The sequence below is a fragment of the Triturus cristatus genome, chromosome 10 (assembly GCF_964204655.1).
Source record: "Triturus cristatus chromosome 10, aTriCri1.1, whole genome shotgun sequence".
Lineage (NCBI taxonomy): Eukaryota > Metazoa > Chordata > Amphibia > Caudata > Salamandridae > Triturus > Triturus cristatus.
The window spans coordinates 275,245,361-275,262,203 of record NC_140593.1 but is presented as its reverse complement, the minus strand read 5'-3'; the positions used below and the strand labels follow the sequence as shown (position 1 = coordinate 275,262,203).

Below are 16,843 nucleotides of genomic sequence, written 5' to 3'. Positions count from 1 at the left end.
GCTATGGCCTCCACACACTGAGAACCCACTACGCCAAAAGCGGTCGTGTGAGGATAACGTGTCACAACAATTTAAATGAAGGTGGACAAACCGCGACGAGTGCGCACAACATATGCAAACAGTTCCAGTTCCAGTCCAGCCCATCCGTGAAACCATGGCGATATAAATCAGTTCAGCCCTGGCCCGATCGCGGGCTTAAGATTACACCAGCCCCTACATGAAGGCCCCGCACCCCGTGCAGACAAAGACAATATGGCCGCTTGGGAGAAGATGGTGAAGTAGAGTCACAAAATGGCCGCCGACCATCTATTGAGGTCCCCTTGTGCACCACATAAAGTCCAGACCTGGCATGTAAAGTACAGGAGTTCCACAGAAAAGAAGCAGTAGGCCACCATGAACGGTTCCTCGAGGACGTCAGGTGTCGCTCTGCTGGATACTCTTGCGGGCACGGTGAGGCAGGCAACAACGAAGCAGGCAGCAATGAACAGGGAGACAAAGTATCCGCAATTGAGCTGGAGAGCGACCGATCCTGGGTGCCGGTAAAGCCAGATGCAGGCACCAGTGTAGCACGATCATAAACAGCCATTGCGTCCCCGCAAGAGGACAAAAGCACTGGCAGACCCACGCCTTGTTGATGACAAACGGGGTGCTCACGACCCGCAGCCGACAGTATGGAGTCAAACCGCTCACTCAGCGCTTGCAAGCCAAGACACATTTGTAGACGAAAGTCCCGCAGGGCAGCCAGAACGGAGCCGCATGTCAGCGGAGGCTGCGCCCCCACATCGGTAGCAATCCGGGACGGCACTGTGGAGCTGGTGTCTGGTAGAGGGAGGGCGAAGCGGGCGAGACCGGAGTAGCATCCCCCAGCCGCGAGCAGGCAATCAACGCCATGTTTTACCGCAGAACGGTACAGTGGCCAGGGGGGGGGTCGTAGCAAGGAGGCAATTCCCCTCAGGTCTGCGCCGCAACAGGGAAAAGCCAACAGTCGCTGCCCTTCCCTCGGGTTCTCTTTGCAGCCGACTAGGCAATAGAAGAAGGGGGTCTGCAGCCTCCCACAGCGCGGTCCACAGAACGGGGCAGGAGACCCGCCGCACCGGGGCTTACCCTATAGCTCCAGCCCATCAGGTGCGGGGTGCAGGAGGTGTCCGGGCGTCCCTCCCCCGGCTCATCCGGCGACAGTCCGTGGTGTGAGGTGGGACTGGGACCTCGGGGCTCAGGTTTACGCTAGCGGGTCCGGTAACTGCGGAGCTTCCAGGGGGCCGGCCAAGGCCACAATAGAGCAGGGGTCCAGTGCGGAGAACAAAAGCACCAAGAACTCCGGCGTCCGGGCGGGCTAAGACTCCGGGAAAGCGGCGGCGCGGTCAGCGCGTCGTCGCACACGTTGCACCGCGAAAATCGGCGAGGATAGGCGTCAGGATGATAGTCCGAGGCCAAGGGCCGACGGAGCCGGGCGCTCAAGCGTCTGCTCCGGTCGCCATCTTGGCTCCTCCCCAAATGCAGAATTTCTTGGTCCACAGTGGGCAGGTTGGAGAAGGCTTTACGATCCATATATGCTAATGTGGGTCCTGCTCTGGAGATATTTTACAGTCTCAATTTAGTTTCAAATGAGCAGTCAGTTACAAAAGGTCAAAGATATACATAATTCCCTCTTCAATAGCCTAAAGATGGATTTCATTAAAGAGGCTAGTAGCCAAGGATTAGTGTACCATTCTGGTTCAATAAACCCTCTGATTAACTTGATCTAGAGCAACAGGAGGGAAGGGATTCAAGAAAAGAGAGCCGCATACAAAAATGTACTTACAATGGCAAAATGGGAATGGTGCAGTCAAAATTGTGAGGGAAAATAATCAAACCCTTTTCTGCAACTGAATTGCTACCGGGAATAGGGAAGGAATATCGAAAACAACATTGCTGCTGAGGCCTGGGTAGTTTACTTTACTAATTTATATTTTTTTAAAAGCCTGATGAGGGCACACATCCAGTATCTCCAGTCATTTTCTGTGTACAACGAACCAGGGAAGGACCCAGTAGGATTTTCCCTAATATCATTTACGGAGGTAGAAGAGGCCATCAGGAAGATAACCACATGTAAAGCCCCTGGCATTGATCAGATTCCTGGAGATTTGTTTTTATCAGAAATAGATATTTGGACACTCTAACTTACAGTGGTATTTAATGGCAATTTAAATGGAGCAAGTATCCCCAAAACATGAGCAGTTGCTGAGATTCTTCCAATTTTTAAGAAGTGTTGTCACTGGATACAGCTAATTACAGTCCAACCAGTTAAATAGACACCACATAAACACACTTTAGCAACGGTATACTCTGCAAGCTTCTGTGCTGGCTTGAAGAGAATGACATACCTTTCCTCCTTCAAGCGGGCTTTCGACCTAATACCTCCATGGTTGTCCAGGTCTTTAGACTGCAGATGATATACTGGAAGACCGTTCGTATTGAGAAGGGAAGGCTTTATGCTGTTTTCGTTTACCTCAGAGCTGCGTACAACGTGGTCCCCAGAACCCTGCTGTGGAAATATCTAGCGGAAATGGGCTTCCCAGCTTACCTGTGCAATATAATTGAGAGACTGCATCAGAACAATTACCCACAAGTTAGATGTGGTAAGCTTGGTGAAGTAACTGAACTCCTTCCTGTAAAGCGCAGCATAAGACAGAGATGTGTATTGGTCCTTACCATTTTTACCCTGTTTGTAAATGATTATGTTGATTTTTTAAATAGTTGTGACAATGATGCCCCTAGACTGGCTGACAGGAGGATTCCAGCTCTCAGGTTCGTCGATGATAGGCTTTTGCTGTCAACATCACCAATGGGGCTTCAGAAACTACTGGACTACATTAGTAGATTCTGTGTGAGGAGGGGGCTGGAAATGAATATTAATAAAACTAAGTTTATGGTTTTTTAACCCTTGTTCTAACATGCACCCAAACCCTACTTTAGACGGTCTCCCCTTAGAACAAGTACACTTTTTAAAAAAAACTTTTATTTAACATTTTCCATCATAAGAGCAATACAGTACATCTTCTAAAGAAAACCAAGTGCCAAGTCAAAGCACAGGATTCATAAAATTATAACAGCAAGTTGCCAAGTTCCAGTAAGAGTATCAAAAAGAACAGAGCACAGCAATTACAGCGAAGTAGGAAGGCATAATCTTAGGACATCATTTCATACATAGAGCAACTAAAAGGTTCCACCCGACCATCAGTTCATCACATTGTCCGTCAAATATCATATAGGGCGCATTATTCGGAGAGTCAAATGTGGAAGGGCAAGCAAATGGAGCAAAAGCATTACACATTTACCAAAGTCAATCTGTCAAGACTTGTATGTTCAGCTAACCTTTTTCAGAGAAGGAGGCAGGGGGGTCATCAACGCTGTGCGTTAAGAGGTAGCTCAGGAGATGGCCCCAAATATCCTTAGGTCTGGAAGACAGTGGGAGTGTCTCGGCATACGTTGTCAATTGCCCTTGGCAGTAGATTAAATCCCTCAGCCCCTCCTTGAATTTAGGGGCTCTTCTTCTACCCCACAGACAAGCCACTCTCCTCTTAGCCAATAATAAGGATATAGTAATAAAGGCACGATGTGTCTTAGGAAGCTGTTGAGCGTTACGCAGGAGCACCAGTAAGGCATCCCCCACCACCGGGACTCCTAGTATCTGCCCAAGTGCGTCAAAGATTAGTGCCCAGTACTCCTGTATTTTAGGGCATTCCCTTGCTAAGTGAAGAAACCATGCTCCCGGTTGTTTACATCTCTCACAGCGATCATGATCTGCCAGTTTGAGTTTATACTTTTTAGCAGGCGTATAATTGAGACGTTGCAAAAATTTATAGTGTATAACACGCAAGCGACTGTTGGCAGAGATTTTCGCAGTTTGAAGGCAGCAGTGTTCCCACTGTTCTTCTGTTATCTCCCTACCCAGTTCCGTGCTCCTGTGTATACGAGCTGTGCTGGGTGAGCCAATAGGTTGCATTCGTATACTACGGTAGAGTCGAGACACGAGATGTTTACCATCATTGGACCCCACCATCTGGTGTAGAGGGGGGAAGCTAGTGGGCTCTCGGGGGAAGTCCGGAATAGTAGAGCGAAAACCTTGACGCAGCCGAATATATAAGAAAGTGTCTAGTGGCGAAGGAGGAGCTGTAGGAAATAGTTGATCTAACGTGCGGAAGTGGCCATTATGAAAGAGGTCTCCCCATGTAGTGATCTTGGCACACGCACACATTTTCTGAAACCCATGTTCCTGCAACAGGGGCATACAGGGATGATACGAAATGGGGAGTCTCGAGGAATACAGCATAGGGGAGCCGAGTAGATCCCTTATACAGTGCCATGCATCCACCGTAGCGGTGACAGTGGTGGGAGGCAAATCTTGGGTGCGTCGGGGTGCGTGTATGAGGCCATCCAGAGGGATGGGATTAGCCAGCCGGTGCTCCACCGCTACCTGCGGCATATGACTGGGAGGGCGAATCCAAAAGTAAGCATAGTGTGCTTGTGCACTAAGATAATAGAGTTCAAAATCAGGGATATCGAAGCCACCCTGTGCATAAGGTTTCATGAGAGTGGACCACTAAAGCCGAGATTGTTTGCCACCCCAGAATAATCGAAGCAATTCAGTATGAAGGGCTTTAAAAAAGTGACGCCCTGGATCATAGGGTATGTTCCTAAACAGATACAAGAATTGCGGAAGCACCACCATCTTTATCAGAGAAGCGCGACCCGCAAGCGAGAGTGGCAGGGAGATCCATCTAGTGACATTATTAGTAAGGCGATGTATAGCTGTGCCATAGTTAAGTCTCAGGAGCTCCTCTCTATCTCTTGAGAGCTGTATCCCTAGGTACCAAAGGTCAGAATCGCACCAATCTAAGGGGTAGTCCAGAGCGAAGCGGGGGACTGCATCCGTCAAGGGAAACACCTGCGATTTCTCCCAATTAATGTGCACTCCGGAGAGCCTACCAAATACTATAAATTTCCGCAGCAAAGGATTGATGTTCTGCTGAGGTTGCCTCACATATAAAGTAATATCATTCGCATAGAGGAAAATCTGTATTTGGCGCAAGCAGCAGCGGAAAGCCTTGTCTTGATGAACTTACCGAGACGCTAAGGGCTCTATTGCTAAGGCAAACAGCAGGGGGGAGAGCGGCACCCCTGTCTGGTACCCCTCGATATGGTAAAGGGATCCGACGTATGGCCGTTAATCAACCCTTTAGCTGTGGGTTTGTTATACAGTAACCGTACCCAGGAAAGAAACAGAGGGGGGAAGCCCATCCGACGTAACACCTCAAAAAGTTAGTCCCATTCGACAGAATCAAATGCTTTAGTAGCATCCAGGAACACCGCTGACAGTGGGAACTCAGGCGCGACCGTCGGGAGTAAAGAAAAAAGGGTACGCAAATTATGGGTGGTGGCACGCCCAGGGATGAACCCTGACTGATCTGGGAGCCCCAATCGATCGAGTAGCAATGCTATCCGATTTGCTATTACCTTGGCTAAAATTTTGGCGTCACAATTTATGAGTGACAAAGGCCGATAGGAATTGCATGAGTCCGGGGGTTTGCCAGGTTTCAGGAGCGATGTAATAAGTGCCTCTCTCATTGACGGTGGGAGTACACCGACCTCCAGAGATTCTTCGTAAACTTCTTTAAGCACTGGGGCCATTATATCAATATCGGTTTTATAAAATTCAAATAGGAATGCCATCTAGGCCAGGCGTTTTACCAGACTGCATCTTCATTATCGTTTCTCTGATTTCATCCACTTCAAACGGGGCGCCAAAAAACTCACGTTGCGTGTCACTAAGCCAGCCCAATGCCACATCGCCTAAAAAGCCCTCCACGTCCAAAGCGCCGTCTCTTTGAGTAGTGTTTAGCGTCTTGTAATGGGAGATAAATGCGTTCAGAATGTCAGGAGTGTACCGATGATGGGCCCCCCCAGATTCCCGGATTTCTAATATATAATTGGCAAAGCGGGGATGGCGTATCGTTTCAACCAGCGCGTGACCCTGCCTCTCTCCTTCACCATATCTGCGAGCTTCCCAATAACGTCCTCGAATGTTCGTGGCCTCATAATCCGACAATTTTGCTCTGAAATCCTTCTGCGCTTGCCCTGTTTCCCCCGCCTCCATGCGAGTTTCTAGTGTCTAGAGCTCCTTTTCTAAGGATTTCAATGTTCTCGGGATATCTCGGAGAACCCCAAAACTCATAGAAATACAAAACCCCCTGATTGTTACTTTAAAGGCTTCCCAGATCACTTCAACACTATCAATTGATCCTTTATTTCTCTAAAAAAAGTCCAGAATTTCCTCACCCAGCTCTTGACGTAAAACAGTATCAAGCAACGCTGCAGGCTGAAGCCTCCAACTGGGCCTAGGTCTGTCATACCCCGGTGGGTGAAGGGCCAAGACCACTGGGCAATGATCTGAAAGTGTTCTAGCAGGGTGAGTAACATTCCGAATGGCCGGCCCCAGGCCCCTCGTAACCAGAAAGTAGTCTAGTCTAGCCCATGTGGCAGCATAAGTTGTGTAATGTGTGCCTGCTGTCTGAGGATGAAGGTGACGCCACGTGTCAATTAGCCCCCCTTCCATCATTATGCCCTGTATAACCTCCTGCGCATGAGTGTAGTGATGGGGCGCCGTATTGGATCTATCCAATGCTGGATTAAGGGCCACATTATAATCGCCACCCCAAATAATGTGAGTTGACCCTATATTCACAATCCTACCCCAGAGGGTCGAAAAGAATTCAGGAGTATCAGTGATGGGTCCATAACAACTAGCCAGCGTAACAGAGTCCATACCCAGTCGACCCCAAGCAAGCACATATCGCCCATGAGGGTCTACATCAGAGCCCGCCAGTGTAAAAGAAGTGTGCTTTTTCACTACTATGGCTGTACCTCGGGCGTATGAGGAGTATGACGAGAAAATCCTATATGCTGCCCACTTACTAGCAAACGTGTTTGAAAGTCTAGGATTTACATGGGTTTCTTGAAGCATAGCAACGGTTACGTGATGCCGGTCAAGATAGGCCAATATTTGCCGCCTCTTCCGCAAATCTCCCAACCCTCTAACTTTCCAAGGCATAAACCGCAGCTGTGATGCATCTATCTGCTCACCCATAGTGCCCTATAGTTTTATACTGATAATCGCGTACATGCGTACCTTGCCGTAAATCACTATTAAAGGAGTGGCAACTGCTGATGGAAATCTGTAATGTGCTCATGGCGAATTCGGCAATAAAACTGGACCCTCCCACCCCCACCCACTGAAGCATTCCAAACATGCCAGGTATATTTCCCTCCCCCTCCCAAGTACCCACAGAACAAAACTATGTATTCAACTTTTTCAGTCTATAGGTAGAAAAAGATAACCAGGGGGTTCTCCAACCGGGGAAACTCTTTTAAGTGGCACACAGACACCTCTTGCCGAGCAGGGTCATCCTTGCTGCCTTTTACCCCCCACTGGGCCCAAGGGTGCCCGGCGCCCTCCAAGCCTTTTTTCCCAACTGACGGCAAAGGGCGCCGTTACATACGTATCGCCACCAAAAAAGAAAAAAAACATATTGTCTCTGGTGCCAGTTAATTCAGTTCAAGGCGAATGTAGTTGGACCTAAGAAAAATAAACCTAATCATAACACAGAGCATCTGTCAGTCATTGGGCAGCGTAGTCGGCCGTGGCGAGTCCTCTGATGCGGGTGCCGCATTCTTAGGCAGCTTAAGGCGCTTCAAAAATCCTTCCGCATGCTGAGGCTTCGTGAAGAATGTCTGCTTGCCTTGGTACGTGACACGAAGCTGCGCGGGGTAGAGGAGAGCGTTCTCTATTTGAGCTTGTCTTAACTTCTGTTTCACCGGTAGGAATTCGCGTCTGTCTTCCTGCACTGTGGGTGTGAAGTCTGGATAGATAGTGAAAGGGACTCCTTCAAAGTACAGCTGTTTCTTCTCTCTTGCGATCCGAAGGGCAGAGTCTCTATCTCTATAATTTAGGAGGCGAGCAATGATGGGTCGGAGCGCACTACCAGGTGGGGGTTTCGGCCCGAGCGAGCAATGGGCCCTCTCCACAACAAATTGCGGGGAGAGAAGGTCCACCCCAACCACCTCCAGCAACAAGCGTTCGATGTAGGCCTCCATCTTACCCGTATTGGTGCTCTCTGGAATGCCCAAAACGCGAATGTTATTCCTCCGGCTTCTCGCTTCCATGTCCTCATTCTTTGCAGCTATAAGTTTGAGCAATTTGTCCATTTGTGATACAGAAGTTTGGGTGCGAGTTGTGACGTCCTCAACATCTGATATTCGTTGCTCAGTCTCCTTTAGCCGCGCATCATGTCCATCAATCCTGTGAGCTATGGCATCCATACGTGTAGTTAGCGTGTCTATCTTCCCCGCTAAACCAGCAAACCCCTGTATGACTTCTTGTAAGAACGCCTTCAGGTCTTCGCCCTGTGCAGGTTGTGCGTCTAGCTGCAACGCATCGGACCCCTCCTCGGCCTCTGCTATTTGTTGTCGGGCCCCTTTCTTAGCGTCAAAAGTAAGACGTGATTGGTGTGCGTCTGTCTTCCCCATACTGGGCAATGAGGCTTGCGTCAAAGGCAGTAGGAACACAGAGAGCGAGGGAGAGGCAGCCCCAAGGAGAGCTCCCACCAAGCCTCCAACAATACACCGATGCTATGCAGGCTGTCTAAGCTTTTCCCCCGGGCACCGGTACAGATCCAGTGTACAGGTGCTAATCGACGCCTCGATGATGGGACATGCCGTGGCTGAATACAGCAGAATCCTTGCACAGGCCGCACAGCTGTTATCTCACTCTCGTGGTGTGGACAATTCCGCCGGGTAGGACTGCCTGTCATCTTGTAGCTGCGCGCTAACAAGATTCACTCCCCCCCTCCAGGCCTGCATTACAAAAGCCGAGAAGATTGAGCATACAGTAGATTCCCAAGGCCAATGAGCCATACACGCAGCATCACCCCAGCTACATCACTGTCGTTGCCGGTCCGTCCGCAGAGCACTAGGAGGGCGCCCCTCACAGCAGGACGGCGTTCGCACAGATCTGGGCTCTGCAGCACAGGTGGAGGGCTGTGACAAGAACTTGGTGGGAATTCGCCAGTTTAAATGCGCCGCAAATGTAATCCCCCATGTATGCAGCCAGTCGCCAAGTCACCCCCTCCACGTCGCATATGGCCGATCCGCCACCTGTGCGGCCCCCGCAGTCAGCGAAGACTCACCACCTTGGTGCCTGGATTTGGCAATGTATGGCGATTACACCTCCTCCGCCGAGCCACAACACTGTCGCAAGGCAGCAGAAGCCAGGAGAACACGCCGTCAGCAATATATCACAGCAAGCCAGCAGCTCTGCACCTCCGGCCCACACACCACATGCCCGCCCCGGGACTCGCGTAAGCAGTCGAGCCCCGCAGGAGCTCCAGGCCATCCAGACCGGGAACACAGTGCTAGAATCAACCGGCCGCCAACACTGCAGGCAGCGGCCGATGTCGGTCCAGGTCGCCGGGTAGTCGCACTACCAGTCAGGCATCCCGATGTGCACCGGGCAGCGGGAGATTTGTGTCACCAGCCATCCAACTTTACACATATCAGGCACTTGCCATCGCCATTTACGGTGCGGAGTTTGGGTGCTCAAAAAACTAAAGCCATTGGTAATGGAAAAAAACAGGTTTGAGGCCACTCTTTTGCTTACCAGTCAGTACTCCCCTAGTAAGGTTGAGGCTAGACTTGGCACTCAGGCCGATCTCTGATAAGCTTGAACTCCGCCCGCTAATTTTCTGGAGATCCTTTGGTCTACTCCTGAACTTTTGCTTTATAGGAGTGGGCTGAAGGAAATTCTTAGGTACTCGATTGCGATAAAACTTCCCTGGATTACATTTGTCAAAGACTCCCTACTGAGGATGGGCTTGGCAAATCTTTGGCATTCGCCTGATGCTCACGAGCTTTTTAGAGCATCATCTATGTCATAATACATTTATATATCTGGCTAATTGGTACTACCTATTCTCACGCTGGGACCTCAGTGACTTATTTGATATGTCTAGTACTGATGGATTTTCTTATTTGACTCTCTCTTTTATGATCTCACCGTGGCAACATCTCTACTCTGGAATCTGATACACGCTGCACCCTGTATATATCTATGTACACTTATCTTGGTTGATGTTGCCTTTCTGCAACTTTACATTTAATATCTACCTAATAGATTTTACATTTGATAAATGCCTGTGAACATGATATATTTGTATGTAGTTTTATTAAACACTGATGTTTATATTTCAAATGGTATGTCAAATTTGTAGACATTCCTCTCAAATTTCTTTTGTGCAAAACCAAAATCATATATTTGAACTACCCTGTTTCCCTAGAATATCTTGTTATCTCTGGGGCCTTGACAATTGCTGCATGACATGGCTTTTACTACAACCTTTTTGGTGTTACATGCAAACCTTATTTATCATTATGAATGACTTGTTTTGTATATATTAATGTGCTGCATTTCATTATTCTATCCTTAGTTTTTTTCCTTATTTTATTATACTGCATTCTCAGTTGGTTTTTGGGTGGGTACGGTTGACCCACTTCACATACCTGGGGTCTATTTTCTTTATTGGTTGTTTTAGTTTTTGTTGGGTCAACCCTAGAACACAATTCTGGGCTGCATTCTTCTCTGACTTAATTATTTGGGTTTCTTTCTTAATTAAGTACAATTTGTCAGCCTTGAGAAAGCTCCAGGCCTGCATGCCGGGAAGGGGCGAAACGCGAGTTGGCTGTTAACGTTTCATGCATCTTGGTTCACTGCTTGAAACCAACACTTTAGTGTTAAAAATAGCTTTTTTTAATTTAAATATTTGGCGTAAGAATCTATAACCTCCGAAAATACGTACCTTCTCGACTTATCCTCTAAATCTTCTATGATTAAATAAATCTATGAGGCTATAGTGCTAAAGTTCCTCAGTTAGAGTGCGAGCAGCGGAAGGACACTAATAAAGACATTAATCAGTACTTGGTCCATGCTCAATGGTAGAGACAAACACACACACAGAGAAAGTGAAACTGGCAAGCACTGACCAATTAGAAGCAGGGAAATGAGAGTGGCGATAAAGCTAACTTATGGTAAGTAATTACTGGGCCCCCTTTAAGTTTAAGTTAACAAAAGATCTGTTTTAGGCGAGACCTAAAAAAGTAACATTAGTCGGGACATACCCCTGAAATGAATCTGTAGTTCAGGGCATGTATACTACCCTTGAAATACTTCAAGTGCCTATTCTCCCACAAGCAGTCCGAGTAATATCACGCAAAAATTTTTAAATAGCTCATCGAATTACAGAAGCTTGACCTGCGAGTACCACCCTGTTAGAATATCATTGGATAACCCAATAGACAGCGCTTTTTTCATTGAGTAAGAAACAGAAATGTTACCAGAAAGAAAATGGATGCTTCCAGCAACACACACATGAAGTCAGCAGCATCAGCTTCCACCCTTCCTAGTCACAGGTTCCTGGCTAACCGGCATTTTACTGACAACCTCCAAAGGCAGCAGGATTACAGATATTGTACATTGCAATTTTGCTCAACATTTGCGATTTACATGGAATACAGCAGTGGTGCATAACCAATTGCACTGTTGAACAAGTGCAAAAACATTACCACCTACAGAACAGTTCAAAACAGACGTTTCCACTTGCATTAGTGTCACATATGAAATCCAGGAATATCTGGGTAATACTGCCGACAGTATATTATTCTGACCTCTCTCTCTTGAAATACCCTTCTTGTCCCAAAATCTTCCATTGTGGATTTGTGACGTATTGTTCTTTTTTTTCCCTATTATCTGTGTCGGGAATTTGATTCTCTAGGTGCATCAGGCCACTTTGAATTTGATTCTTGCCTTGGACTTTGGTTATATGGTCTAGCTTCCTTGTTCATAAGCTGAGTCTTGCTGTAGGAAGGTTATAAGAAAGGCTAATTTGTTATTGGTTTTTAAAGATTTTTTTCCCAGGGAACTCTAAAATATAATTTAACTACTGCTTTCGACATTTAAATTCATTACATTGCACAGACGTAACTGATAAGTAACATCGCCATCATGAGTAATTGTTGCAAAATAGCGCTAATATTGCACACCTATATATAACTTCAAAAGAACCATTGATAACTGTGATTATCCTTATGTATTTTATTTGAAGGATTATCCCCCGATGAAGAAGCTGTAGCTCTAAAAAGAGATTGGGAGTTAGTTACCTCTGTGCAGTCTTCTAAAACATATTTGAGAGCGTGCTTTGGAAAAAATGTTTTTTATTTAATGAACATATACAATAAACCAATTTGATCCTTAATGAGAAATTACTTCAAAAATGATAGCATGAAACCGTGAGAGGTGAAACTGCTTGGTAGTTCTAGATAGTGTCCCTTCTGGGGTTCTGTAACCAGAGTTACTTTCAGTGTCTAATCCACAAATTAGTTACTCTGGGGCTCCAGAGCGAGATTGATTTTTTCGAAACTCAAAACGACTTTAAGTAAGCAGCATCTGATGCTGGCTAGGAGGGATATTTCCCAGGAATGGGTTAGCAATCAAATCCTAAATATTGATAGATGGAGAATGTGCGTGGACTGGCATATGACCATGCACAAATCTATTTACGGGATGTGCTGCTGTCTGAAGACTTGGGAAAATATTTGCATGTGAGATGCCGGATTGTGGTGTCCACTGAATGCAAGTTAGCTTACCATTTCTATTTACAGAGCTTTGGTTATGGGGAGTAGGTGTATAATAGATAGGTGGGATATCTCCTACCACAGTGTTGCTACAACTATATTTATATAAATGCTCTATAACCAAACTCTTGTTTTTCAACTCTGATTTGCGTCATACAGGATGGGTCTGGGTGAAAAACTGGTGTACTTTCTTGTAATTTCTGTAACTTATGCAAAAATACATTTAAAACATGTTTTGGGTTGAATTCCCAGGATTATCTGAACTCTGGTCCAGCATTGAAAAGGCAATTAGAAAACAAAACATTAGTGTATTCATACAGTTCACCTACTTGGATGTTACTATGAATTAAACACTCTCATCTCTTTGTAATCCATAGTTGTCTAAGATAGTAAAGATATTGTATTCTTTTGCAAACATACCTTGTTATGGATACAGATCTAGTTCATCATATTCTTTTTTTATTTTTTTATTCTAACAGATACACAAGAAGGCAGTGGGAATAGAAGACACGGGATGTCCATGGTGAGTTCAGCTTCTTTAAGTGCTCAGCACAGCTCTTGTTTCAACTTACTTTAACCCTGTCAGTCACTCTGAAAATCAGGAATCTCTTTAGGTTTCCATCCAAGGATACCTCGCTTTCTCTTTTTTATCATGTCTTACAATATTTTCCTTGATCATGTGTTTTGACAAAAGCTTTTTGTGTTTGCGTTCTCTGTGGTACCAGGAGAGAAATATATATTAACATCTTATTCCAAAATGTATGTTTATGTGTACTAATATCCCTCTCCTTGTGGTGTATACTGGTTTTCAATTTCTGAAACTTCATGTCAGCTCTGGCTAGAATAGATGGTGTCAAATCATTGTTCCTGTTCCGAGAAATTATCCATTGTACCCATACTTACTATCCACATGCCTTTTTAGTTCACACAGCAGCTGGTCATCAGCCTGGAATGTGATTGTTGCAAAACCTGCTCATGCTTTTGGTTTTCTGCTGCGTACTGTTTCATTGTACAGTTACAGAAGGTTTTATGGCTCCTCACACTCTCTGCAGACTTATGAGCTGTTGGCACTAGATATATCCCAGCCCTCTTCGTATGTCTGGAGTACGGGCTGGGGAAAGGCTGTGTGAGTTTGGCCATTCCTCTGCATGGTTCTCCCTGATATCAGCTGAGACAATACGAGAGGTATGGCAACTGTGTTAGCCATGCAATGATTTGTGGGTGAGCTCACTTATCACATAGGTACTGAGGTGATGGCTGGCAAATGAGTGTGATGTGTAGACAAAAAATGAGATGTTTCAAACTAACACCAGACTCCATCTATGCCTGAAGATTTCTTTGGTATGTATCCTACTTACACCAGCAGATTACACCTAATGAGTATTAGTGAAGCCTAATCAGAATTAGTAAAATGTTAGTTACCTGAGCCAAGTGATGAAAATGGAGGTGAGGTTACAACAAGCCTACTTTTAAATACCATTCAGATAGCAGGGCTACTTGAGAAAGACCCTGGCGTCAAAGATGATCTCTTCTTTCCCCATCTGAATACATCACATGCATGAAATGATTATATATGAGGGAGTACTAGTGACTTGTATGAAAAGACAAATTCAGCAGTCTGCAGCTTGACAATATGGCACTGTTAGGCTCAGATATAGGGACATAAGAGCCTCAGATCCTCATGATTCTTGGTTTACCTTTTCAGAGTGATCCTAATAGCATAGAGATCAAAGGGAAATTAGATGACTATTTTTCCTTAAATGAGAATAAAGAGTGGAGAGCACCAGGTGTTTAGGAGGCCTTGGAATCCTCAGGGGGTAAACCTTAAGTCTGCCTCAAAGAGTTAATGTCTGATTTAAACTTTGGCAGATGGTACTCCATCTGTTCGGATGGTGGATGACAGGACCTCTGCCATCCTGAATGACTATTGTCTGCCAACTTTAGAGATGACTGCCATCCCAGCAGTCATCTCTGTACGTTGAGAGGGCCCGCCATCATGGTGATTCCCTTCAGGACCGAATATTTTGGTGGACGTCTGTGTTTGGTTTTTATTCCAGTCCACCAATTGTTTTACAGTTTTCAAAAACCAACTCCCAAAGTTTATTTTTGAAAAGCAAAACAATAATGATCCCCCACTCACCAAATAGGGGCAGGTGATGTAATGTTCTTCCTCGATGCCCGATGGAGTAAGCAAGCGGTTTGTTAATGGGGCCAGTGGGAAATTTATGATGACAAAAATCTGTCGGTCTGCCCGTCCCTAAATGAGGAGCGCGGACAGAGTTTTCGGTCACGTTTGCAAGAGAGTACCCTGTTTGCTAAACTTTTAATCCACCCAAAAGTTACCTATTGTCACAAAAGTTCTTAAAGGAGCTCAATGAATTACAGCTGACACACTACAGCTCTATTTCCCACGGAATTTCTAGGAAATTGAAACACAGTAAATGAACTATAGTCTGAAGAGCACAAATTCAGATCTTGAAAATCAAATGGAAAAGTACTTGAACCAGTGAGTTCTAGTTGCAGCAAGTCCACACCTTAAACCTATTGCTATGCAATTTAGACAACAAAACGTACCTCAGAAAAGGAAAGCCTACCAAAGATAACCCCACTGCAGAAGTGCTAGACTCATCTTTTACATGGAAAAAGTGCTTGGTGAAATCAAACTGACAAAATTCAATTTTATGTGCCGGTTATCAAACTTCAACTCTTCAGTCTTGACACAATTCTTATTAAATCCTGTTGGAAACTGGGGAATGTTATCAATGCAATGGCTCAGGGAAATGTATCTGTTTTACAAAAGGTTTGGAAATGTAGCCTACTTGGGCACATTACCTAGATCAGTGATTCTTAACCTGTGGTACGCTGAACCCCAGGGGTCCACGAAGCCTACTCTGGGGGTCCGTGATCTTTTTAAAAATAATTTACCGGAAGGGTCATGACATGTATTGATCCCTCTTTCTTTTACTCGCTACAATTCCAGTGGAACCTAGGCATTAAAACCTTCAATTCGCAGCAAGCTGTCACAGTGCCCTTGCTCTGGTTTCTCTTTGATAACCACTGATAATGCTTCATCTATTAACATTCTGCCACAGGAGCCCAGAGTAATGAGACGGCACCCACAAGGTAAACGGGCACTTTTTATGTCCTTGTATACTATACTGCTGACCCCGCAAGAAGTTGCATGCAAGTTTCAAATCGGACTTGCTATTGAACATAGTGAAAGTTCTAGTATTCAAACATTATGACATGTTTTCCTCTCCACATATAAAGTGAGGATCTCTGCTTCCCAACATGCATATAATATGACATGGCCTGAATGGAAGTCATTACATTAATTTTTGTTTGTGTGTCTTATCTCTGACCAAAGATTAAAGTGCTTCATATGAGAAAATTATGCTTTTAGCTGGGGCTGTTTCCTTCATTGTTTTCCCACGTTACAGACACTGCTATATTTCAAATAGACATTCATATAAGTGCAACAGTATCGCTACATGACTTTCCCTGTTTTGGAATCCTTCAGCATGAAAGACAAAGAGTTACTTTGTGGTAGATCAGATATTACCAGTGTTGTCATGCATTGGATTGAATTTAAAAGCAAATAGTAAGTGTTCACAATTCACAACACTTAGTATTTCAAGTGTAGGCTATTCACTCTTTTGCTTTTACAAATAAATCTATAATGCTCACAAAGTGTTTGAGCTAATGCATCTTTATACTCACCAGGCCCATAAAGCAGCTCCCCGATACAGTGATATTAGGTACTCCTCATGTTTCTATGTCTCAACAGCAATATGGCATCATCAAGTCCAGTAGATTAACTGAACACCACATAAAGACCCCTGGTATGCTTTGCCTCCACACTCAACAAATTAAATATATGTGTGACTCAACCGTTTTGTTTACCCAGTCTAGTGGTTACCATTCTAGTCTAGTGATTCTTAACCTAGGGTCCATGGTCCACTTGGGGTTCTGGGAGGCTTACTCCGGTGGTCTGTGATTATTTAGGAAAATAAATAATATTAGCTCAGTGCAAAGAAATTTGAAATTGGAGGATACAAATTAAGTTGGTATCCTTATCTTGATTTGTGGAAGTACAGCAAAATAGAAAAAGGAATCTCATATG

General features: G+C 45.3%; 1 protein-coding gene across 3 annotated transcripts in view; it reads left to right on the top strand.

Annotated features, from left to right (window-relative positions):
• The window catches only part of ANKIB1 (ankyrin repeat and IBR domain containing 1), a 556,103-nt gene that overhangs the window by 476,535 nt on the left and 62,725 nt on the right, over window positions 1–16,843 (top strand). For all 3 annotated transcript variants that reach the window (XM_085631084.1, XM_085631082.1, XM_085631083.1), the window contains exon 19: window positions 13,200–13,243. In XM_085631084.1, coding sequence (XP_085487210.1) covers window positions 13,200–13,243 — 44 coding nt within the window. The remainder of the gene's footprint in view (window positions 1–13,199; window positions 13,244–16,843) is intronic.